This window comes from Corvus moneduloides, chromosome 9 (genome assembly GCF_009650955.1).
Source record: "Corvus moneduloides isolate bCorMon1 chromosome 9, bCorMon1.pri, whole genome shotgun sequence".
NCBI lineage: Eukaryota > Metazoa > Chordata > Aves > Passeriformes > Corvidae > Corvus > Corvus moneduloides.
Window position 1 is genome coordinate 1,636,322 of NC_045484.1, and position 25,026 is coordinate 1,661,347.

The window sequence follows — 25,026 nt, forward strand, 5'->3', positions numbered from 1 at the left end:
ATCTCAGTCCTCGGTGGGTTTCCTTGTTTGTTCTTTCTGCATCCTTTGTTTTCAAATCCAAAATGCTTTTCTACAGCTGAATGACCCAGTGATTTCTGACTTCTCGGGTGCATTTTAGTTTCTGGTTTCACTCATGCTTCTGGATTCAGGAGTGTTTTAGATGGCTGAGATGAGGGAAGCAGGCAGAAGGCACAATTGAGTCCTCTAGATGATGCAAAGTTCATTATTATCTTTTGAATAGTTCATTCTGCAGAACAAAGTAGGGAAGATGCCATGCTTTGCATTTATTGTGCTAAAGCTATAAAGCTGTACTCTCATCATTCTCAATGCCTAAGGCATAGCTGTGGTCTCACTCCCTTCTCCCCTCAGATAAATACAATGGAGAAAGCATCAGGAGTAGGATATCAGAAAGCAACTTCATGTGTATCATCTGTACTCTGTATGATCTTGTTTAATGAAGTTCCTCACTTTTTATGTACAGTCAGACCTTACTAAAATGCAATTTACTGTATTGTCTTTTTCAATACCAGCCATACAATTTTGTCCTGAAAGCTGATAGTTTGCATTGTGGCTTTACTTTGAAAGCTGACCTGCAAAAACAGCTTTGATATATCTTCTTTCAGAGATTCCAGCATCTTTCACTGTGCAAAGCAAAGATCCCTCTCTTCCAAAGAGCTTTGCAGACATGACCCGGCCGTGGTTCAGGTCAGCTCCTTCTTCCCTACAGTTAAAATACATCTACAGAGCCCTCACTGACCGTGAGCCAAGCCAGCTCTAAACCCCTTCTTGGCCACAGGTGTATAGGAGATGGCTCTGCTGGCTGGGGAGGATTCACTGCTCTGCTGCCCCATCCTTACCTGTGCTTACCTGTACCATGGGAACAGAAGACAGGAAACGTTTGTAACACCAACTCCATGACTAGAATTCACGCAGGGAGAAGATTTCAGTATAACTGGAATTTTACCTGCTCAGGAGAAGACTTGTGCTCGTGACAGGAAATGCACATCAGCAGGGCCTGCCTGCAGGTCTAGGCTCTGGCCATTTGTCTTTGCCATTCTCAAGTTTATCAACATCTGTTCTTCATTCTCCTGTGCATCCTGGCTAGTGAAAATATGTGTCCGCTGCACTCAGGGCGTTTTTGGAACAATACCTTGAGGAGACAAAGTGTCCTATTTCCCAAGCCTAGGGAAGGCCACGTGCTCTGGTACATCTTGCCCAGCCGTGTCTGCACTGCGGGAGGTTTCAGGTCCAGAGTGCTGCACTTGATCCCATTACAGCATTAGCTGGAGTGGATGGTGAAGGAGAGCAGCAGGTTGTGAAATCTTTCAAGATTAATGGAAACTTTTGTTTTACCTTAATTAAATTTCAGTTCCTTAAATCACAGTCCTTTTTCCCAAACCAGCATACGTTATACATAGCATTATTATGGGTATAATTTCATGAAGCTTCTTGGTGTGCTAGTGTTAATGTTTGTGCCTTGAGTTTTCTCTGCAAGAAACCGTTTATCATTTCTTTTATCTCACCAGATCCTGGTGCTGTTCACTTCTGTGGCACATGTGTGTTCCATAGAAGATAAAAGGACAAGATATTTATAAATATATCTTTTTATATAAGTAGTGGCTTATGCAGCTACAGGCTGGGCCATCTTGCAGGTATCCTTCCTTTGTCTGTTCTTACCAGCAAGCAGCCTGCAGCCCTTTGGCTGAAAGCAGCCTGCAGGGATGAGATATTTTTGCTTTCCTGGTGTGTTTCTTCCTATTGCTGTAGCCCTGCTTGCCCCACAGATGTGTAATTCCCCATGCTCCCTGCCTGCAGCCTCAGCTTTACATGTGCTGTCATTCCCTGCCTCAGACAGCCCCCTCAGTGCTGACACTTGGACCTGTGACTCCATTCCCATTGCTATTAAATACACTGTTCTTGGCCTGAAGAGAAATGAAGAGTTTGATTTCCACGGCTGCCAGACTTCTGGCCCATCCAGTAACACAATTAGAAGGCTTGCAGGCGCAGTGAAACCATCATCCTTCTTTTCCAGCTGGCATAAGCAAAACATTTAGAAGAGTTAATGTGTTTATTGAGCACTCAAGTCCCCCTGCAACATTATTTTAAGACCCACTAATGCAATGGTCAGGATTTAAAAGTATGTCCCGAACTTTCAAAGTTGGTTGGTTTGGGATACTGTTGTATCAGGATTTGGCTTTGGTTTGGTGGTGGGATCCCACTTAAAAATGGTTGGGTATGTTCAAGGGATGTTATTACAGATAAAGCATAGAAACTAAATGTCAGAATTCAGGCTGAGCCTTTTTTGATTCTCTGTATCAGACCAGTTTTGGGAGTGGAGGTGGTTTTCATTGGAATGGGGCAAAGAAACTACAATCTGCAGGAGATGTGATTTACTAAGTGGGTTTGCCTGGCAAGGTTTTGGTAGTGGGGGGCTGCAGGGGTGCCTTCTGTGAGAAGTTTTCCCCATGTTCAGCAGAGCCAGTGCCAGCTGGCTCCAGGGTGGACACACCGCTGGCCAAAGCTGAGCCCATCAGCGATGCTGGTAGCACCTCTGGGATGATGTATTTGAGGAGAGGTGAGAGGGAATGCTGCACAGCTGCATCAGGGAGAGAGCAGTGAGAATATGTGAGAAACAATTCTGCAGACCCACAGCTCAGCGAGGAAGGAGGGGGAGAAGGTGCTCCTGGAGCAGGAGAATTCCCTGCAGCCTGTGAGGTAGCTGTCCCCCTGCAACCCGTGGAGGTTCACAGGGAGCAGAGATCCCCCTGCAGCCCATGGAGAACTCTGTGCCAGTGCAGGTGGATGCCCAAAAGAAGGATGTGACCCTGTGGGAAGCCCACACTGGAGCAGGCTTCCAGCAGGGCCTGTGGACACGTGGAGAGAGGCGCCCACACTCCAGAGCAGGTTTTCTGTGCAGGACTTTTGGACCACACGAGACTCACACTGGGAGCAGTTTGTGAAGAACTGCAGCCTGTGGGAAGGACTCACATTGAAGGAGGTTGTGAGCTGGCTCTAGTGGGAGAGACCCCAGGCTGGAGCAGGGGAAGAGCTTGAGGAGTCTTCCCCTTGAGAAGTGAAGGAACAGCAAAGCCAATACATGATGAGCTGACTGTGGCCCCAGTTCCTTGCCCCTCTCTGTCACTGGGGGGGAAGTAATAGAAAAAATCAGGAGTGAAGCTGAGCCTGGGAAGAAGGGAGGGGTGGGGGGAAGGTGTTTTTAAGATTTTCCTTTATTTCTCATTATCCTACTCTGATTTGATTAGTAATAAATCAGATTTTCCCCAAGTTGAGCCTGTTTTGCCTGTGATGGTAATTGGAGAGTGATCTCTCCCTGTCCTTATCTCGATTCTAAGCCTATTGTCTCCTATGTCCATTTGAGGGAGGGGACTGACAGACTGGCTTTGGTGGGCACCTGGCTTCCAGCCAGGTCACCCCACCATACTAGGTGTTGCCCAGACAGACAGCTTGGCTGCCCCAGATTGTTGACAGCCAACCATATAAAATGAACAGTAGCACAGTATGAATCCACTATCGGTTTTAAATAAATTGATTTCATGAGTTTCTGCCAAAGTGTTTCCCTTTTGCTGACCCAGCCAGCCTGGCTCAGCTTGGCTCCCTTCATCATTCCTGACATCACCTGTGATTAACCCATCCTCCTGTATTGATTGCCACCATCTCTGGTTGTGATGCATGAAGTGTTCTTCCACCTTTGCCTTGAGAGGACGATTTCATCTGAGGGGTTTAGGAAGGTTTTTTCCCCAGCCTGTCCCACTAGCACCAGTTACACAGCTGCAAGGCCTCTTTCTCCAGAGGTCAGCTTGGGTCATTCAGGAATTTCCCCTCACTTGGGAGTCTGGTATGAAATTCCCCAAGGGCTGGATGAGCTGTAGAAGCACCTGGGAGCTGCCAGACGCTCTTGTAGGTCTAGGACCTCCGACCACTAGGTGAGTGTCCAGCATCCCATGAGCTTAGGGGTGTGCATAGGTGTGAACTGTGGGGTGGGAAGGTCATAAAACATCCTTAGAACCCTTGGCTGGGAAATGGTGTTGGACTCAGTGTGTTTGACCTCACCTGGCTGGCTGTCACAATTGAGGGCTGGTTTTCAGCATGCTTGATAGCAGTGGTTTGTGCCTCAAGTCTTTTTGGGAGAGGAATGCGACTGGAATGGATTTCCCATCAGCAAATACGTAAATACTGCAGTTCCAACAGGAATTCTTCTTAGGAGAGTTAAACCTCAGTGGTCTTCATCCCTGCCTTTTTTCTTCAACGCCTCATTGGGAACATCAGGATTAACCTTGGGCAAATCCACCAAGTGTGTTTCCTCGGTTTCCCCACATGTAGGATAATACTTGGCTACCTCACCAGGGCATTTATTACGCTTAATTAATGTTGTAATGTGTCTTTGGTTCCTCTGATAAAATGTGTGGCGCGAATGCAAAGTTGTTTTTACTGATTGGATTATTAATTAAATGTGCACATGTAAATGATTTATTGGCATTAGAGAACTCAGACTTAATAATTTAAAATATTAACATCAAGGTGGTTGGATCAATTTTAAGCCTGTTATCATTCAGCTGTTTAGTGACTGAAACAAATGGCACTGGGAAAGGAAGGAAAGCAGGAGCTGGACCAAGGGCTAATGGCTTATTTTGTGGTATTTCTATGTGGGAACCAATTTAATAACAGTGTCTTAATTCTGGTGCCTGGCCCAGGCGAGCTGCTGGCAGCATCAACAGTGTGCTGAGTTTTATAGAGCACAGGAGACACGTCACATAGCAGTGATCCCTCTTGGCCCAGCTGGGAAACCATTTGTCAGCCTTCGGAGGACCATGCTCCAGCTCAGAACAGCAGCTGATGTGCAGTATTAGCTCTTGTGTATAAGGAAAAAGCATGCAAGCAAGGATATCTGGGGCATGTGTGCATCTGTGAGCTGCTGACATGGATCACCTTCTGCAGCTGGATGCTCCTGGCCTAGTGCCAGGTTGTCCCCACAAAATAACATGGGGTTGCAGTCCCTAACCATAAGGCTTCTGCCTGCTTATATCCTTTTGTTCTCTGGGGTTTATCTAGGCAGATGTTTCTTAGATGTGGGAAGGAGCTGTAGCTGACAGCCCAGGCCCAGGGGGATAGATGTGTCATCCTAGCTCACTAACGAGCTCAGGAACCAAGAAGGGAAAGCAGCCTCTAGAAGCAGATACAGTTGGTTGATCGGATACTGGGACCAGAAAGGAAGGCTAACCATCATCTCTTCCCTTTCTGGCCCCAAGGAAGATGTGCACATTGCTGTCGGTGCTGCTGTGTTGGAGGGTTGGAAAGGAAAGGAAACTGCTGTAAGCAGGATTTTCAAAGGTGAATTCACAAGAGGAGGTGGAAAGATGTACCCAGTACTGTGGAAGGGGCAGTTGAAACCAAGAACAGAGGGCTGAAAGTAAGGTGTTGGTGAGAAATGGCATGCCAGGGACAGTGATCTCACAAATACAAAAGCCCTGAAGAACGTGGGACAGATGGTCTTGGAAAGATCCAAGCATTCTTGCGCAAGTAAGGAAATTGCTGATTCGAGTGTGAAGATGATTTGAAAGAGAGAGCTGAGGAGCACTGGGTACAGTTGAGCTGGAAGACAAATCACTGACTTGGTAAAAGAAGGAAAAAGAATAGAGGAGATAAGAGGGATGGGAGAAGTACATCATGAGTGTGAAAGAGGCACGAGAGAACCATCTGAACACGAAGCAGGGCTCTAGCAGATTGAAGTGTGCCTTTCACAGGAAGGGCAAGGAGTGTGCTGTAAGTTAAAGAGAACCAAGGAGCTGGGAGAGAATCATAAAATACCATGAGTTAGAAGGGACCCACAGGAATCATGAAGTCCAACTGCTGGCCCTGCACAGGACACCCCAACAATCCCACCACACACCTCAGAGTGTTGTCCAAACACGTACTGAGCTCTGTCAGGCTTGGTGCTGTGACCACCTCCCTGGGGAGCCTGTTCCAGTGCCCAACTATCTTCCTGGGGGAGAACCTTTCTCTCATAAGCTTCCCACCTGCATCCATTCTTTCCTAGTGCACCAGCTGGGAGCTGTGGTCCTTGCTGTGCTTTGGGACTGGGCTGCATAGCTCTTGTGTTTGTAGGGTGGATTGCTTGTCTTATCTAATTCAGGGTAGCTTGAACTGAAAAGGCTTTTCACATTCTACTGATTTCTGTTTACAGCTCTGATCCCTGATGGTTTGCCACTGGTCTGCACAAAATCAAAATCTGAAAGTACCAGATTTAGATGATGTTTCTGAATACTCTCATACAGATTGGTGGCTGTTTGTCCAGATTGTATATTTTGTTTCTGATGTGAGTTTGGAAGGGCGACATCGGCAATAGCAATATTAATGATAACACCCTGGGGCTTGGTTTTGCCCCATACTGCACTGATGGGCAGGGCAGCCTGACCTTGGCTAGGGAGAGATTAAATACATCACCTCCAGCATGATGTAATGACAATAAACAGCAAACAGTAGAAGGGAAAGGGGGGAAACATATTGGCAGGAGGAATGCAGGTCTCAAACCGTGCAGTTGTCAAGCGGTGTACGGCACTGCATTGCCAAATGAATATTTGGGAGTTTTAAGTCTTAAAAGAATTGATGCTAAAACTGTCTTCGCTGAAGTAATGCCTTGCCATTTCCTGTGGTTTTGCAATATTGATATTAATGTGTTGCATGTTTATGTGTATGTTTTTTGGATGCTTATAGTAAGCTGTATTTATATACTGCTGCCACTTCCTTCAAGGTCTTGAGCATATTGTTTATGGGGAGCACCTGAAATCCTAGGATTTATGACCACAGGAACAAGTAACTTTAGAGACCTTGTCACAGATAAATGGGCAGTGGAACTCAATATTCCCACACAGAGAGGAGGGGAAGATTTGCCCTTTGGGGGTGCAGGATTAACGCCAAAATAATTTGGTTTTAACATATGTCTCCCTACCTTGCCTGATGGGGGAGTGTGCAGCAGCTGTTAGAGCTGTGTACCTTGCTTTGCAGTAGATGCAGAATAATAAGTGTCTAATGAGATTTCCTCATCTTGGATTCTAAATAAATTAGGTGCTCATCAATAGCAGTTTTGTTCTAGAGGGACTAAATTGCAGAGGCAGTTGCCTGTAATATATCAGCAGTACCTGGGGTGGGCTTTGCTGGCTGGCCTCTCCTGCCTTTGCAGAGCTTTCTTTGCCTTCTTCCCATCAGTCTCGTTGGCCTCCATTTCCATCTTGAATTCAGAAGACGGCGTAGAAACAAGGAAATTGATGCCTGTGTGCAGCACTGTATATCTGTGTGCTTCTATTTTCTTCTAGCCCTGCCTTCAGTTGCCTTGTTGATACTGGCTTTTTGAGAGCTACATGCTACAATGAAAAGGGTGTGCTAAGAAAAAGAGAACTCTCCCTTGGCTGGGAGATAGCTTACTCCTTATTTGAGTGTGTCATCGGAGCAAGCCTTGGACTGCTCTCCTCAGGGCATCCATGTGCTGTGAATACAGACCTGGGTGTGTATGATAACAAATCAGCTTTCAGTTACACAGTGTCTTCTTGTGCTGTGTTTGATCTGAATAGAAGGAGAAAAATGCGTTGTAAAAATGCAAAAATGAGAAGACTGCTTCAGGGAGTTGGAAAAAGGGCTATAGTCATGTGTATTGAGTTGCAACTAGAAAACATCAGCCGTGGAAGTGTCAGAAAACTTGACAAGAGGCATCCCAGATATGGAGGTTAAAGTCTAGAATTGCTGAAAAACAAGGGAAGGGATTCAAGGAGATGTTGAATTTCTACCTGTGCCCATTTCCTAGCGAGATGCACTTCATCTTGTGTGGAAGCTGCAAACTCTGCATGATGTAGGATGATGAAAACACTAATTTGTTGGAAAACTTTTTTTCTAAAAAGCTTTACATTGTGCCCATGAATTCTGACATAAGAAGAACCTATACATATGTGCATGTGACTGTAGGCAACTCATTCTACAGAAAGTGAGTCAAAGGAGTGCCATCATCTTTAAATCTGTGGCTCAACGTTTTAAGTAAATATCCTTGTTATGCTGGGTGGGTATAATTGTGTAGCATTTATGGACTTAAAAGCCCAAAAGATTGTGTATTTGCAGCTGGATCTAGAAAGAAGCACAGACAAGACCTTTTTGAGATGTATTGAGTTTTTGCTTTTTTTCTGGGGCCTAAAGAGGCTTTATCTCTGTGTGAACAAAGGAATTACCTTCAGAATGAGATAAAAATACAGTTTCTAAGGATTAAAAGACACAGTTGAGGTGTGCATGTCCTGTTCAGGTTTAATACCTAAAGAGTTGGGTGTTGCTGCTCCTGAAATATTTTGGTACAACATCTTTTATACGTTAGACCTTGTTCTGTAAAGCAGCACTTGGTGTAAAGTAATTAATTTCTGCTTGAGCCTGATGTTCACAGTATAGATAATAAATATTCCTTTAAATTTGTTCAGAAGGGATTAATGTTATGTGAGCATGATGGCATAGAAAGTAAATTCTGGTTCACAGGGAGATAGAGGGTTGTGCACCACTTCAACCAACCCACTGTGCACCTTTCATTGATAACAGTTTTATCACAAAAATAGGAAAAAAACCCCAAAATTTGGCATGCAGCGCATTGTCCTGCTGGGAAGGGATCTAATCTAGCAGTTCTGCTTTTCAAAACCTCTTGATTTTTGTACGCTTGGAGGTTCATTGTGTTTCCTGGGTTAGAATTTGTAATTTTCTTTCAAAAACAAAAAGCTGACTTGTGTCATACAACAAGAAAATAGCCAGGGCTCAGGGGAATGAGAGTGAAAAGCCATTAGAATCTGCTAATTACAAGATGAAGAGCAGTCAAGCAGTGGTGGTCTATTGGGGAACCACTTCTGCACATTGAGATGTGTGGAAAGACTTTGTGTGTGACATCGGTGGGAAAAGTTTTGCTGGAATACGTCTTGCAGATGGTCTGCAGCTCGGTCCTAAAAGCCAGCAGCTGAGTAATAGTTGCCACCTTCAGTAAGGTGGGAGTAAATTTACTTAAATAATGGGCTTTCTGTACAAACAGCACTAGATTTAGTTCAACTATATACTTTTATTCTACCTATAAATAACAGCAGACAATGGCCACTTGAGTGCAAGCTTTCTCACCCCAATGATTTTCCCACTGTATCAACAGCTTTGCTTAATTAGGCTCCAGCTCCTTGGAATAAGTGTTGTGCTTGCCCAACAGTGAGTCTGTCTGCTTGAAAGAGAAGTGCTGACAAACCTGCCATTTGTTAGCCAAAACATCTGCTGGGTAGGGAAGGTGAGAAGTTGTTAATTTAAAATGAGATCTTTAAGAACCCAAATGGTGAATCCATAGAACAAACCTAGCTGAAAATCCAGAAAACTCATGCTTACCTGAGCATGGCTGTGCTGGAAGTTTGAGGTAAATCTTCTTTATTTGTGCAAAAAAGGAAGGATAACAAAGAAGCACAAACATTATGACCTGTAATTATTTATAATACAGTGAAAGACCCAAAAAGGATTTCCAGTCCATTGTGTGAAAATGTGCACATATAACTTGGAAACGCATCCTGCTTCGCCTGTTCTAATCCTAAGGAACAATCTCTTCAGCTTTTCCTTCAGTGTGGGCTTCTGAATTCTACTTCAAGGACCGATATGTGTGGGATAACAGGGGAGGAATGGTCTCAGAAAGGATTATATTAAAGGGAAAAAAAATTCTTAGTGATTTGTGCTCCTCTTGCCTTTTTTTTGAGCCCTTTTGGCACAGGTTTGATGTCAGCAGAGGAGGACTAAAATGCTCAGCTATGATTTCGCACGAGCCCACTGGTGAGAGGGATGTGTAGCTCCTGCAGCCACAGTGAGGCATCGTTATGGGTGAGGAGGGGTAGCCAGAGAGGAGCTGTGCAGGTGCTGGAGGATGGGCCACAGCTTTGCTGGAGGCTCTGTCCAGAGCTCTTCCTCGCTCCGTAGAGTTGAGTCCGCTTGGGCATCAGTGGGTGTCCCTTCAAGGAGATGTGTGCGTGGTTTCAACAACTGTCCATCTGGGATCACCTTCATCCAGCTATCCTCCCCTCCCAGCAATGTTTTCTTACACAAAGGAGGGGAAGAGCTACAACCTCAGCTGTCTTTGACTCCCTCTTGCACTGGAGCAGCTCTGACAACTTTTCAGTTGTTCAGCTGAATGTCTTCAAACCTCGCAAAACATCCAGAGCATTTCTGATTGTCTTAGTGTTGACTACTCTTGCATGAATACCAGCAGTCAGCCAGACTCTACTTGTCCTCTGCTCCTTTCCTGTACAAATCGCTTCCCCAGGGCCATCCAAAATAGGGCTCATCTAGGAGGGAAGGAAATCAGTGTGCTTCAAAACCCAGCTGTCACCAGGTGAACAGTTCCTTCGAATGATGAATGTAGCAGGTATCTCATCTACTCAGGAAGGTCCTAAACTTGATTTTGTTTTTCTTTGCCATCAAGAATGTGCTGCAAAAAATTCTTTTTTTTTTGGTGCAATCAGTGAAAGTCCCTTCGAATCCTGTGGGTGAATGCTCCAAAGTTACTGTGGGTGCACCAGTCATATTCAGACTGGAGAAACGGGGATGTGTCAGGTTCAGGACAGAGGTGCTTCTGGTCTGTCTTTGCACTCAAGACCAATTTACTACTTCATTTTACATAATGCTTACCTCCTTGTGAATATGTGTCCAGCCTGTGCAGTAACAGAGATTTATGGTGGAGTCAAGTCCTTCCCATGTCAAGCAACTGCCCTTCAGATTTCCCATAATGCTGTCTCTGCAGTCAAAAAAAAAAAGGCAGGCAGATGAAGAAAGTTTTTCATAGGTCTTAGCACAGAACTTCAGCCCTGGAGCACGTTAGAGCAGTTCTGGAACTGCAACCTTTATTAATCTTAACATGAGTCCTGACGTGCACCTACATTTGCCGATCAAATTTGTTAATTCATATGTAACACTAAAAGACGAGAAGATGCATAATTTTCACATCCCCAGAGCTTTTTTTCCATTGCGTTTAGAGGACCAAGATTCTGAAGGTGTCTCCTGTCAGTTCTGTGGCTCCCCCTGGCTCGCTGAGGTGCGGTGCTACCTCCTGGCAGGACCGGAGCGCCCCGCGGGCGTCTCCTCCCATCGCTCCTGACCTGCCGTGCTGTGCAGAGCAGAGGCTGCCACGTTCCAGCAGGTGACACGGTCAGTGGCTTTCCTCTGGGGTGCAGTAATGCTTGAGATTAGCAGCCACACAGAACAAAATGCTGTTGCTTGCCAGGCAGTAAACCCTAAACTCTTAATTTTTGTTATGTTTGTTCCTTTTTCTTCTTCAATCTTGTTTTAGCAAAGGCAGATGGTTCCTTCTGCCTCTCCTGCTAAGAGGGGCTGGAGGTGCAAACCACTCATAGGAGAAGATTATTCATGTGTAGAAGAGTCATTTTAATAACTGCTTTCTTCAGAACAGGATTACTCACTTGGGCTGGATCGTTGAAGATCCTGCTGCCTCTGCTTTGGGAGTTGCTGGCTCCTGCAGGCAGCAGAAATGGAAGGGATGAGTAAGACCAGTCTTTAAACCTTCTTGCCCTGCACAGAAACACCAATTGATTATGGTAAAGTAGAACATGCAGCCACAATGGATGGTGAGACCCTGTTTTTCATGCCTCAGTGATACAGCTGGTCATAGTAGTGTGTTTGGGGAAATAGGTGCTCTGCCAGGTCAGTGGTGATGTGGTTTTCTTTTGAGGTCCTGGTGACTCCATTCATACATGTCCTGGCAAAATGATTGGTTTAATGTGTACGTGGCTGTCACGAGTTACAAAGCTACAGATCTAAACAACTTCACGACTTCTTTAGGTGTTTAACACATCGAGTATATTGACTGTTTTACAGGCAACACGAAAGGAAGTGCATTGTTTCTTTGGAGGATTAAAAACAAGTTACTTAGCTGTGTTCCTGGAGAAGCAGCGCTAGAGTGCCTTAACACGCAAGTCACTGTTTGTTCTGTGACAGATTTGGTGCTAATTTTGCTGCTGTCTGCTCCTGTTTGCATCTCATGGTTGTGGATGAAAGCAGCAGAGCAGCGATTAGCTCAGACCCTGCTGAAAAAAAACCCAACACTCAGGGGCTTCTGAAGAACAAGGGAGTGAGAGTAAATTACCCTCTGGCCTTTTTATTTTATTTAGCAGGTAAAACTGTTTGTTGAAACAGAGTTCATTTACAGTGGCACCCCAGCAGACTGCAGCAGCAGGATGAATTACCAGTCACTCACAGTGCAAGCAGGAATCGTTCAAACCCTGCATCATCTGTACTCAGGAGTTCAGGTCTCCTGCACTGCACAGTAGATAGCTGCTGGTCCCTCTCCCTTGCTTCCAAAATCCTATTGGGCATCCTGGTCCCTGTTTCAGTACCCAAATAATATTTATATCTGCATTCCCCCCCTCAGTGGGTTTTGATTTTAATGCTTAACCAGAAGCTGAGCAGTTTACTGGATTAGATTCTTAGCCACCAACTGAACAGAAACTGGAGTATATTTTTCATTTGAGGATATACTTTCTTTTCAGGAGCTTAGACTTGGAGGATCATTAGTGAGATAGTACCAGGAGTTTTAACTAACCCTCTAATGATTGTACCAGGGTGAACAAATCTATCGGTGTCAGTTAGCCCAGTGGTCCACCACAAGGCTACTCTTAGCTGCTCTGTGGATTTTCACAATGAAGGGGATTTTTCTCCCTTTGCCCCAAATCTGGGGGCTGTGCAAAGTCCTGAATTTCATGGTGAAGCAGTGCACAGCCAGCTTGGGGCTGTGTTGAGCTGCCTTCCCACTCCCTTTGGAGCGGGGTGTGTTCTACTCACTAAGTTTATTAAAAATGCATGTGTTAAGCGATGGGATAATTACAGCAAGTTTGGCTGGGGATGGATAGCAGCAGTGAGAGAAATTTAAAAACATCTTTCAGGAAAGATATCAGCTGTCTTGAGAGAAAACAGTTGGCAGCAGGCGGTTCAGCAGCGTGCACTACATCTACTGGCACGGGGCTGGCTGTGGGACACCCATCTGGGGGCAGTGCTTCTCCCTCAGCATGTCTGGGGCTCTTGCCAGCACCCCGGTGCTTACATGCTTTAGGTTATTGGCACTGTGTCATTCCTTTGGATTTCCCTGTAGATTTTGGATAGGATTTTGGCTGGGGAGGGTGCATCTGTGCTTGCTGGTCACGTGAGGAATGTGGTCTGGAGAGAAGATGCTCTCTCTCCTTCAGCTTTTGCCGGGGGGTTGCCTGACTGATGCGGCAGACCATTAATTTGCAGTCAACCAGGATATCTCCAAATGCGACTCCATCAATTGGCAGGAGGTAAATAGATGCTGCCTCTCTGCTTAAGGCAGGGCTGGAGCCCTCTCTGTTTATCTTCCCTCTCAAACTGGGTGCACCTGCTATTGCTCTCTAATCTCTCCTCCTCTTTGTTTTACTCATCTGCGGCCTCCTGTACTCGGAGCTGGAGGGGTTTTGAAACGGTGATTAGTTGGTTTCGTTAGGGTGCTGGAGACCTTTGTCCATAGGCTGCCAAAAGATGAAAATAACTATTATTTTTATTAGTCCACCTCACAGGGAGGCTGTGAGATTTAGTTCATGTTTGTAAATTGCTTTGGAGATTCAAAGCTCTGTACAAGCACTAAGGATTATTGCTTTCTAATTCTTCAAGGTAGTTTAACTTATGAAGACTTCTAGCCTTGAAAGCATCTCAGATATAGGAAGAGTTAAATCCCTTTGAAATTAGATATACTTCTAATGTTTAAGATAAAAATAACTTCTTCTCTGCTGCTTCATCCAAAAAGGGGGGCAATAAAAGTAATGGCAGGTTCTGATAGTGCCTTTTTTTTTTTTTTTTCCAGGAGTCCAACGTGCTTATTGCTGCTAACAGTCAGGGTACAATTAAGGTAAGTTATTTTACACATCTCGCCTCTAAACACTTGAATCTGTTGATAGTAAAGAGCAAGGTCAGAGACACTGAACAGCCAGGAGAAACCATTAGAGAAGGTCATCTTGGCTGTGGAGGTTTGTAATTTAAATGATGTATTTGCCTCTGGCACACAGTGGAGCGAGCAGGCAGTGCCCCAGCAGTGAAACCAGTTGCAGTGAGGTGTGGAAGAGTTGCTGGTGGCCATCCAGCACCCGCTGCTGCTCCTTGGGGTCCTGGCACCACAGAGAGCCTGGCACAAGCACCTCCCCAGGCCGGTGCTGGCTCCCACGGCAGCAGAGGCTGAGTGTTAACTCACCAGCGTTAACCTGAGCCCGTCCTCTGGCTGCTGCAGGTGCAGCAGGGCTGAGAGCTGAGCTGCTGGTGTGCAGGTGGCTGGAGCAGGGCAGGAATGAGCGGGGATGCTCCCTGTCTCTGCTGACTCTCGTGCTCAGACAGGCAGTAACCATGCAGCAGCTGCCAGCACGGGGCTTTGGGAAAGCATCAGCCTTCCCCGTGCACCGAGATGCCAGCGCAGTGCCAGGTTTTCAGCGCTTGCATTAAGTCTCCCAGAGTGTCTGTTCAATGCATTTCCATCCATGGAATGTCAGGTGATGATAGGGAAAGGACTGCCCTTCTTTATGTGTCCCTCAGCCAAGGCAGTACCAAACTGAACCCAAACGCAGAACTTCATCCCACATTCTACACAGCAGCACTGCCCTCCACCCATGCTGTTAGGTTTGGTGGTTAATGCCCTAAGCCTGTAGCCCAGACCCCTGGCAGCGTTCTGGAGCTGCTGCTAAAGGGGTTTACCTGCTGTCTGCAGAGTCATACACTGCACTGTCACTGTCATGGGGCTGAGGTCCTGATTGTCCCTCACATTCCTGAGGCAGTAGCAGTTCTCTGGAGCCATACCAGAGCTGCTGGTCTGAACCACCCTGGAAAAATCACCAAGAATGCAAGAATGGTGAGAGACCCAAGTGGTCTGTGTTTAACTGCGTGTCAAGATTTTTTTCCCCTTTTCTTGGACTCAGGTGGCTGGGTTACTCCTGCTGTTGCAGCATGTGATGCTGTAGCCTCTCATTCATAGGGTATTTATCGCATTCTGGAATTGGTTGGTGGTCACTTTGCTCACTTCCTCCTTAGTAAAATGGACAAAATGCACCAACACTTTTGATATTTTGAAGTGAATCCAGCAGCAAGAGCAATGATTAGAAAGGAGAAGTTTTGCTCGTGCACTTTGCTTGTTAATGAGAGAAGGTAGACAGAGAGAAATGTGCAAACAGCCAGGGCTGTCAGAACTCTGGTGTCTCCATTTGCCTTTGGCAGCATGCAGCAGGAAGGTGGGATGGTCTGGGAGAGGCCTGGGTTTGCCCAAACCCACACCACTGTGGGGACAGATGCCATACTGGGCATTACCCATGAGCTACAGCTCTAGAGCTTGTCCCAGTAAAGCCCAACCAGGCTAATGCAGACTGTGGCAGCCCCACAGGCACTTTTCTGCTGCCAGAGGCTGCTGTTCCATCCCAGCCTGGACAAGGGAAACAAGAGCACAGAGGGCTGGGATGACAAAAGCTCTGATCTCTGTTACAGGATTTCCAAGAGCTGTGTGATTGAGGGGAAATGAGGCATCTGTGGATGGTTTTGCTTCATGGCTAATTTATCATCACACAAGCAGACATCAAAATTGGGATGCTTGCCAAGTGCTTATCCCATTTGTGGGATATTATTGCATGCTGGTGAAGAAAGGGTAAGGGGTGGAGATGGAAGAGTCAGTCCTGTCTTGGTGATCTATTTGCTGACGTAGGAAATACCGAATGTCATAAATTCCTATTCTAAATGTCTTGTCTTCCTTACTAATCAGGTACTGGAGCTGGTATGAAGGGTTTTCTCTCAAGGCATGAGGTACTTGGTCCTGCTGATATGCTACAGTATTCATCTGGGAACCACAGTGGGACAAGAAACCAAAACCACCTTGATGTTCCTCCCCAAAACGATCATGTTTGGGTTTTTTTCCATTTATGGACTTTCTAGGACATTTTGAGATACTGGTAACACCAGTGAACTGTGCCATCAACATTAACTCCACAGACTTTGCTGGTGGTGGTGGTGGTATGGTTGTCTAATTTTTATGATAGGAAAACAAATTCTTTTAAATAAAAACAAAAAGGAATAATAAAATTTATTGAGCCACAAGCTGAAGCTGGAAGATTGTCTTGTTGCATAAGGGAACGGATTTACTTGTGAAGGGAGCTTACGGGAGCACACAGGGCTGTCCTCAGTTGCACATCTCCAGTTACGTTCATCTGGACTCTTCTTCATCCTCACTGGAAAAAGAAAGTCTCTAAGCCTTACCTGGACACGCAAGCAATTCACTTTGAAATCCCATCATGGTATGGTTCTGTTGTTCCTTTGATTTATTAATTATTTTTTAGATGCATTATATGTTGAGAAATGTCACCGAGGTTGACACCGTTGGAGACCGAAGTCCTCTAGTCATCAAGAAGAGAAGGACACCTTCCCCTTCCTCCTCTCCTTAGACCCCTTCGTTGCCCCAAAGGGGCAGTTCTGAAGGAGAGGATTAAGTTTCATGTGGGCCACCTGCCAGCAGCAAGATGCTGAGATGAGGGGGCCTGCAGTTCCTGGGACCTGGACTGACCTTGCCAAGACATCGTGGGATCAAGATCTGCCTCCCACTGGCCTGGCTGTGTCTGGCTATCTCAGCTACAGGAGGAAGCTTCTAGATCCAGTTACCAAAGCCCTGCACCACTCAATCACCTGTGTGGTCTGGTTGTGTTTGCCCCTCTCTGCACACCGTGGAAGCCAAGCATTTTGAATGTTGTAATAAGAGAGGGGACACAGTTGGTTTGTAACGTGTTTTCAGAGCCATGATATAAGTAGCCTTATTTTTAATGGTCATGCATACAACTTAATTGTACATATGGAGGGGGAATAAACCATGAAGCTGGGAGTCGTTGTTGCTTTCTTGGCAGGATAGCAGAGCAGATAAGAAGGTGCAGACGGTCGTCACGAGCAGCAGCCAAGCTAAACTGTCAGGATTGCTGCCAGAACTCGTTAAGCTTGCAAGTGGATTTGGTGGGCGTCACGTCTTTTCCCTGCCGTGAGTACCAAAGGTTCAGTGCAGACAGTGGTACCTGTGGGAGTGTTCTGGTTTGCACACACATTCTCTCTCCGTTCATTGCCTGCAGTCCGTGTCAGCAAAGCAAGGCTCTGCTGTGGTCGTGGGCTACCCATGCAGGAACCCGAACAGGCCTCGTGTCCTGCAGGTGTTCAAAGCCTGATTCTGATCTTCCCAGGAGCATTGTGTGATCTTCTCACACCCTTTGCTCACAGAGCAGGGAGGAAGAGCAAGGATGCTCTTGATATGAATAAAGAAGCAGGGATGAAGCCTTATAGCAGAACTGGGGACAGCTCCTGTCCTGGCTCAGTGCTGGTGCACGTTTCTAGAGGGTCATCTACGCTCCTTCAAAGGTAGAAGGATGTGGGGCACACCACCAGTAGCTTCTGGACAGTCTAGTCCAGTGGGGAGAAAAGTGCTGCTGAGCTCCAAGGGAGGGGTGGTGGATGGCTTTCAGATGCTGCATGCTGGTTTTCTTCCATGATTTCTGGTGTGTCAGTGGGGGTGAGAGAGAGGAGAGAGCACGCCAGCTTGTGTCCTGCTCAGAGTGCTACCTGCAGCTCTCTGTTGTATGAGTGAGCCGAGTCACTGTGGCGGAAGAAAACAAAATTGGTTCCTTCTGCCTGATGGCAGCTGTCCGACACGTCACACTGAGCACTAGTTTGATTTCCATTTTGCTGCATTTTAAGAGCGTTTGGTGTGGAGTGACAGTGCTGAGCATCCATCCCAGCCAGGCCCCTCCAAAGGCAGGGCTGATGTGCTGAGCCATTGCCATTGCTCTTCCTGCTTCCCCTGGTTTCAGGTGTGGGTTTTCCCCAGCCTCTGGTTTGTTTATCAATGCCTACTCATTTATTTTGCAAACTGCCATGGCTGCTGTTGTAGCCCAGCCTGGTGCCACGAAGCTGCTGTTGGCAGGTGACCTCATTCCTTCTCTCCCCCCACTTGAAGATCCTCTGTGTTTTAAATTGAAATTGCTCTGACAAAGCTGAGATCTTTAAACAGGAGAAAAAAAGCAGCTGTTTTGAATGCTGTAAGGTTACTCCTTGAATTAAACAGGGAAAGCTGTTTAACATCGGCCGCCTTTATTTCTTCGGTTTTCATTTTATTTCAATCAAGATAAAATGCAAATTTGGTGTCTGGCCCTAATTAGAAACACAGCAGCTCATAAACACAAGCTGATGGCATTTTTTTGTCTTCGTCTCTTTGTCACAAGAGGTAATGCTCCTTATTTTAATCCCCTTAATTTTCTTTCCTTCAGGTAACTCTTCACAGTTGACATATTAAGTCACATATAATTACTGTAATTTTGTTTGGTTTTTTTAAACAGCGTGTGGTCAGTATTTTTTTTAATTAGACACCTCCTCAACAAATGGTTCCTGCCAGGTTTTCAGCCTTTTTGGAGTTGGGGGATGATTGACTTTGGGAGGGATGTACAGGGGTCTTTGGTCCAAGCCCCTGTCCTGAGCAGAGCTTACTCAAAGTTGGATGAGGTTGCTTCAGGGCCTGGAGATGTTCACTGTTCAACCAGGCAAGGATTGGAAATTCCTAAGTCCCTCTGGAAAACCTGTTCCAGCACTTAACCAATCTCCTTGTGAAAATTAATTGCAGATGGTGGGCACTTGGAGGCTTTAGTCTCACTTTCTTTTGAGAAAACCAGCTTACAAAGCCCTTGACTGGAAACTGCCCCAGAACGGTTTTGCCTCCAGCATTCGTGTCCTTTCGAGAGGTGGTGAGTCAGATTTTTCTTTGAGAAAGGGAATTTCAAACCTTTCTTGGCCAGCCAGCCTCTTCAATTAATTTTAAAGCATTTAACAGAAGAGTAGGAGGAACATGCCTTAGTGCTAAAAAAAAATTCAGTGCTGGAGGGAATTGAAAATGATGGTCAATGGGAAATTTAAATTAGTATCAACATGTCAGGACTCTGCTGCAGTGAGTGCAGCCAGCTGCTAATGCCAGTGTTTGACCCGAGTGCAGAGCCTTGTTTGTTTAGGGTAATTTTGTTTAACTATGGAAGGTCATAATGACATCAGCAGATAATTGGGAAGGCAAATCTCACTCCTTTCCAGCTTAAAAGTGCTCTTTCCTTTCTCACTGCTTTTCTGGAGGCCAGAAACACCCAGCAAGGACCTGCCCAGCCCAGGGGTGAGTAGAGTGTTCACTGTTTGCTTTGAAGAACTCATCTCGTGTGTCAGCAGCACCCGGCGTCCTGGCGGGCATCCAGAGGAGGTGACTGCATCCTGCTCCTGCCAGCCTTCACCACTGCCTGCAAAGACTTTTCCTCGAGGCCAGCCTCATGGGATGCTCCTCACCTGATCTCAGAGAGGGATTTTCCTTCCTCTCAGCAGTGTCCTGCACTTGTTAATGGGTGGAGCATCTGTAGAGGTCAGGGAGTGTCACCTGCTTCAAATGCTGAGGATCTGAGAGGTTTGGCTAGTGGGAGGGTGTGCTTGAGACCATGGGAATCCACAAATTACAGCAGCACCAGTGGCATAAGGAGCAGAGCCCACATCTATCTTCTTGGTGAAGCACCTGTAGCCCTAGTCCCCCCAGCGTTCTGCTAACCATCACCACATGGTTTGCTTTAATTTTGCTTTCAGAGGGAGCTGCAAATGCTTGAAGTGATGATCATCTCTTCCCTGTTCAGTTACAAGGCAGTACTGGGGTAGGTTAAGTCTTTACATTCTTCTTAAGTTAGTTTAAAAATGGTTAGTTGGGTTAAAGCAAGATGAATTCCCTGCTCTGTGTGTTAACCAGCCATTTGACCTGAGTAGGTCTCACCAAAAAACTTTCAAATCTCTCCATCTTAACTTCCACATCTTAAATCTGGCTCTGGCTGATGGCTGGCCATTGTAACTCAGCAGAGGCGGGACAAGAATTTGCCCCCCAACATCAAGCAGCAGGGAAAACTACTTAGGAGGGGGAAAAAAAGTGAGGGCTTTTTGACATCTCTTAGAAATAAATTGTGAGAAAGAAAACTTAAGTATGAACTTCCCTTGACCAGTGTGCAGGGGAAGGGAAGAAGGTGGTTCCACCTCTCCCAGGAGCGCAGCGTCTCGCGGGGCTCCCAGTATCACGAAGCTTTCAGGGCAAGGAGGGCTCCATATGCACATCACAGCCTCTAATCTGCCTGGAATAGAAAGTTTGCAGCGTGCCTGCTACCGTCAGTGGGCTGTGGTGGAAAATAGCTCATCAGGGAGTGAGGCAACAAAACCAATCTCCTCTGCTAGCTGCTTGCCTAAAACCTCTGATCCATGCAGAGAGAGACAGGTTTTATTCATCTCCCAGTTCTGCCTTCCCTAGTGTCTCCCCAGTCTGTTCAGGGAGTTGCACTACCTCGATGCTCTTGTTTGACTCCCAGAATTTGGGGGTGGAGACTTGCATGAATAGCGGAGTGTGAGCACCATGAGCATCTCTGACACCATCATCCTCCCTGAAATCCCCCCAGTGCCTCTGCCCGTCTGAGAACTGGGGAGCACACGCTCTCATAAGATTCTTTCAGGCAGAAAGGAAATTATTGGGAAATAATTTTGGAGGTAAAGGCTGTCCTTAGGAGGCACGAGTAATAGCACGTGACAGCTGACACTGAGCCAGCAGCATGAGCCCAACAGGAGTCCCAAACCCACAAGCACTGATGTGCCCTTGCAGCCCCAGGAGCTTCTAATTCATTAATTAGAAGTGTTCATTTCAAGATTACCTCATCATAACCCCCTCAGCATCGAGAGTCTCCCAGAGAGGGCCAACCACCACGCTGGGCCTGCAGGGAGCCACAGGAACACTGCTGGGCTCTGATGGACTGAGCCATGGAGGGGTGAAGGCACTGGTCAGTCCTGTGTGTCCCCTTCTCCAGACCCCACGGAGAGGACAGTGACCACTGGAGGGATGAGCAGCTCGTGCTGCAGGCATGATCCCAGCACCTGTCTCTCCACTGTGAGATGTGCGGGGATGGGGAAGGAAAATGTTCAGCAACTCTGATTTTTGTCCTTAGGGGCCTTATTTCAACAACACGTTTGTCTTGATTACAGTGCTTAATCTGACTTGTCAAAATCTCCATAAAACCATTTAGGGTGTTTAAGAGGGAAAATACACTCCTTTTATCCCCTCAGATCTGAGCAGGAACTGGTCTGAAGCCACCAGCCCCACTGCTCCTGTCCCACTACCAGTGTCCCGGGTCAGAGACGTGCTCAGGGTGCTGCCTCCAGGGATGAGCCCTCAACACCCCCAGCGTGGTGCCAGGGCTCAGCAACCCATTGAGAGTTGTTTTGTTTATTGCTTAATAGCTATGAAAACAATTACCAAGAGCCAGTGGCTCTTTCCTGGTCCTGTGGTGACCAGAAAACATCCTGAAGCTGGCATTGATCCGCAGAGAGCACAGCAACCCCTGGCTGAATGGGGCAGGGGATGCTGAGGGGAAGTAAAGTGGGGCTGACCCCTCACAGTCACCAGAACATCACGCTCGAGCTGGCACCAGACGGGGTGAAATGGGCCAAAGCCCAGCAGACCGTGATGGCACAGCCCCAGGGAGGGCTCTGAGTCCTGGGAGGGACGTGGGACAGCGCTGCCCGGGGCTGTGGGGAAGGGAGGGAGGGAACCCCTGCTCCCCAGCTCTGCACTGAGGAGGAGCAGAGCTGATTTCCAGGTTCTTTAAATGGGATGGGAAATGGTGGGTTTACCTTGCTAGCGAAGGGCAGTGGGGCCAGGAAGAGTTCGGAGCACCACGTCTGTTTTGTGAGGTCTTTAGAAGCAGCTTCTGTCTGATGCTAGTGGAGAAGACATCCCTGTGTGTCCCAGCTCAGCCAGAGAGAAGAGGAGAGGATAGCATCGATTACAACCTGTCCCCCCCTCCTTTTCTCCTGTTCAGTTTTTTTCCCTGTAGGAGATTAATGGGAACTCTTTGTCTTCTAACATGACTGTACCTTATGAATTCTCTGTCTCATCCTCATCCTTTAAATTATCCACATAATAAAATATGTATTCAGTGATTCCAGGTCATAATTTGATCTGCTTAGGGAAGAAAAGGAATGATAGAGAAGGGTTGCCAGCATGCTCAGCTCGCCTCCATTTATCTTTATTTATCTTCTTTTTTTTTTTCCTAACAACTTGTGTGCAGCCAAGTGATGGAAATTCCAGTACCTGTGTGCTGGTTGCTTGCAGGACAAGCATCCCCCTCATCCCCCCCAGCTCAGCAGGACCCACTGAGCTACTCTGGCTGCCGCCATCTCCTGGCAAAGGAGATGTTTGAGGTGGTGAACCATCCCTGTAACTCCTGCCTTGCCTTCACTGCTTCTGGAATCAGGTTTATCCGACTGTAAAATGGGCACAAATTTGCCTCCATGCCAACCCCACACGTGTGTTGGTTCCTGCAGGAAAGTGGGTCTGCAGGAGTAAAGCTGGAGGGGCACATGAAGCACTCGGGATGTGCCCAAACTGCTGGCAAAGGCAGAATGGCATGGCCTTATCCCAAGGCACAGACATGGGGTTAAGGTTCCTTCCTTTGTGCAGCTCCTGTACAGCTCTGGAGCTGCCAGAGTTTCATTTTAATACCAGATTTAAGGTCTGAACATGGGTTTTAATTATTTCACTACATTCCTGTGACATCTAAAAAGCCTTGTGCATGGCAATAGCAGCGCTAAAGGGCATTTTGCACTTTGAAAAACCCCAGGAATCTGTAATGTCCTGATGTCGCTGAGGTATGCTGCAATTCCCCACAGGGCTGGAAGGAGGAGGAGGAAGAGGAGGAGGGAGAGGGAGTCCAGCACCGCGCAGCCAGTGAGGGGATATCTCCAGTCCAGTGTGCTCCAGGCATGGAGCACCCCCGAGGCTCTCATGTGGAGGAGTAGGAGACAGTTTGGGGTGGGAGGGGGCTTGTCCTCTTCTGCACAGGGGCAAGGAGACTGTCCCTGAATGAGTGACTGTGCCGAGAGCATTCGATAAATCCTTGCACTTAGCCATGCACCAGTTTCCCCCGTGGCTCTTTCCATAGCTGTTTGTCTGTCTGGGGGCCCGCAGAGCCTCTTCTGATGGGATGCAAAGCCTCGGGTTTCAATGGCATGGGCTGGGGGAGGGCATCAGCGCTGCTTCTTGGAAGGCAGGAATCTGGGGGAAAGCTTCCGAAAGGAGGCTTCAGGGAGCTTCAGCACCGCTTGTTCTGAGCCCCCAGAGGCTGCCTGCCTCTTGCCTGTGCTGTTAAGGGCTGTTTGTTCCTGCCGGTGTGTGGCACTGCCCATGGCTGAGAAAGCAAAGGCTCCTCGCAGCGATGATGCTTTAACGATGATGAAGTGTTGCCGCAGGCATTGCTTACCCTGGACAGGTAAAGAGGGGCAAAAGCCAGATTGGCGCTGCCCACCCAGGGAAGGAGCACAGCTCCGGGCATTTCTGAGCAGCCGAGGCCTTGCTGCTGCACCTCCTGCTGGGAGCAGCGGGACAGAGGGGGAAGGAAAAAGTGAAGACAATGTCCCAAAGCACCCGGTGTGATTTAGAAAGCTGGGAGCTGTTGTGCTTCGCCAGGGTACAAGTGTCTGGGCTTGGATAAACCCTTCTGCTGGGTTGGCCCTGGCAGCAGGGGGAGACTTCCAGCTTGCTTTGCTTGGCAGAACCTCAGGATGCCAAAGGGGTTGTGCTGTGTTTTGTCAAGGGAGGAGATGCTCTATCCAACACCTGCTCTTGGTCCCTGCCTGCCCAAATTCCCTGCTCCTGCCTGCAGCCTGTCCTCTGGGCAGGCTGCAGTCTCCATCCTGGTGAGCCAGGAAAGCCACTGGTTGCTTTCCAAGTTTTCTGCATGTTTTGAGGCTGGGGGTGACAGCCCCGTGGCAGAACCCCCTGCCATCAGGGCAACATGCTACCCCACAGCCCTGCCAGCCTGGGTGCAGCTCCTGCTGGGCTCTGGGCTCCAAGAGGGACCCTCAGAGGAGCGAGCCCCTGCAGGGTGGCACCTCTGTCCCCTCTCTCCCTGTGGCTGGGCATCTCAAACATAATGGAGAGGTATTTGGGAATGCATCTGAGCACAGGCTGGCAACAAAGTGGCTGTTAAATGCAGGGAGACACCGCTGATGCTAGGGAGGAGCAGAGAAATCACTCCCTGAAACCCAAGGATGGGGCACAGCTTTGCACCCGCTTACCCCCACAGCAGCAACCAGCCTCCCTGATTCCCCATGGGTGACTGAATTCTCCTGGGCATGCTCAAGGAGGAGCTGGAGATAGAGAAGGGTGGACAAAACCAACACTTAATGCCAGGAGCTGCCATGTCCTGTGCCTCTCACAAGGAGCAGTGTGTCTCCATGCTCTCAACATCAAAGCTGCGTCTGTCCTTAACATGCGAAATCAAAGAATCCATTTGGTTTCTTGTATGCTCCTGGTGATCCCTAAGCACAGGTTTATTGGATGTTTTCTGAAAAGTCTCCTCTCCTAAAGGGAATTATGTATACAGGCATGCTGGCTGAACACGCCTGCTGCAGGAGTTGTGCTTCCCATCAGTGCTGGTCTATAATATTGATATTTATTAGTCACATATAAAACGTTAGGCACTGTTTGGTCATCACAAGACCAACTTCCCCCAGCTTCACAGCAAAGGTGTTTGCTTCTCCCAGGTCAAAGATGGAGGCAGCCTCACGGGCAGCACAGGTTGGAGCTGCCAGCACATCACCCACCTGAGCTTGCTTGCATTACCCACCGCTGGAGCATCTCAAGGTCCTTTCCTCTCCTTTGCAAACACAAGCTGCACTAAAGGAGTTCTTTGCAGTGCACTGGGGAGTGGCATTCCCAGCCCATCACCCGGAGGATTGAAGCCCTGGGGAGTGGCATTCCCAGCCCATCACCCGGAGGATTGAAGCCCTGGTGCTATGGACTAATAAAGCACCGGAGCTGCCTTGCCATAAAGCTCACATCTGTTTTGTGGGATGGCTTTTTGGCTCTGTTGCCATTCTCCGCACCCCTGCCAGCGCTCA

General features: G+C 47.5%; 1 protein-coding gene across 2 annotated transcripts in view; it reads left to right on the forward strand.

Moving 5' to 3' along the window:
* Positions 1 to 18,156, forward strand: part of COP1 (COP1 E3 ubiquitin ligase) — a 126,184-nt gene extending 108,028 nt beyond the window's left edge. For both annotated transcript variants that reach the window (XM_032117768.1, XM_032117769.1), the window contains exons 19-20: positions 13,883 to 13,927; positions 15,812 to 18,156. In XM_032117768.1, coding sequence (XP_031973659.1) covers positions 13,883 to 13,927; positions 15,812 to 15,829 — 63 coding nt within the window. In that variant the 3' untranslated portion in view covers positions 15,830 to 18,156. The remainder of the gene's footprint in view (positions 1 to 13,882; positions 13,928 to 15,811) is intronic.
* Positions 18,157 to 25,026: the final 6,870 nt, after the last annotated feature.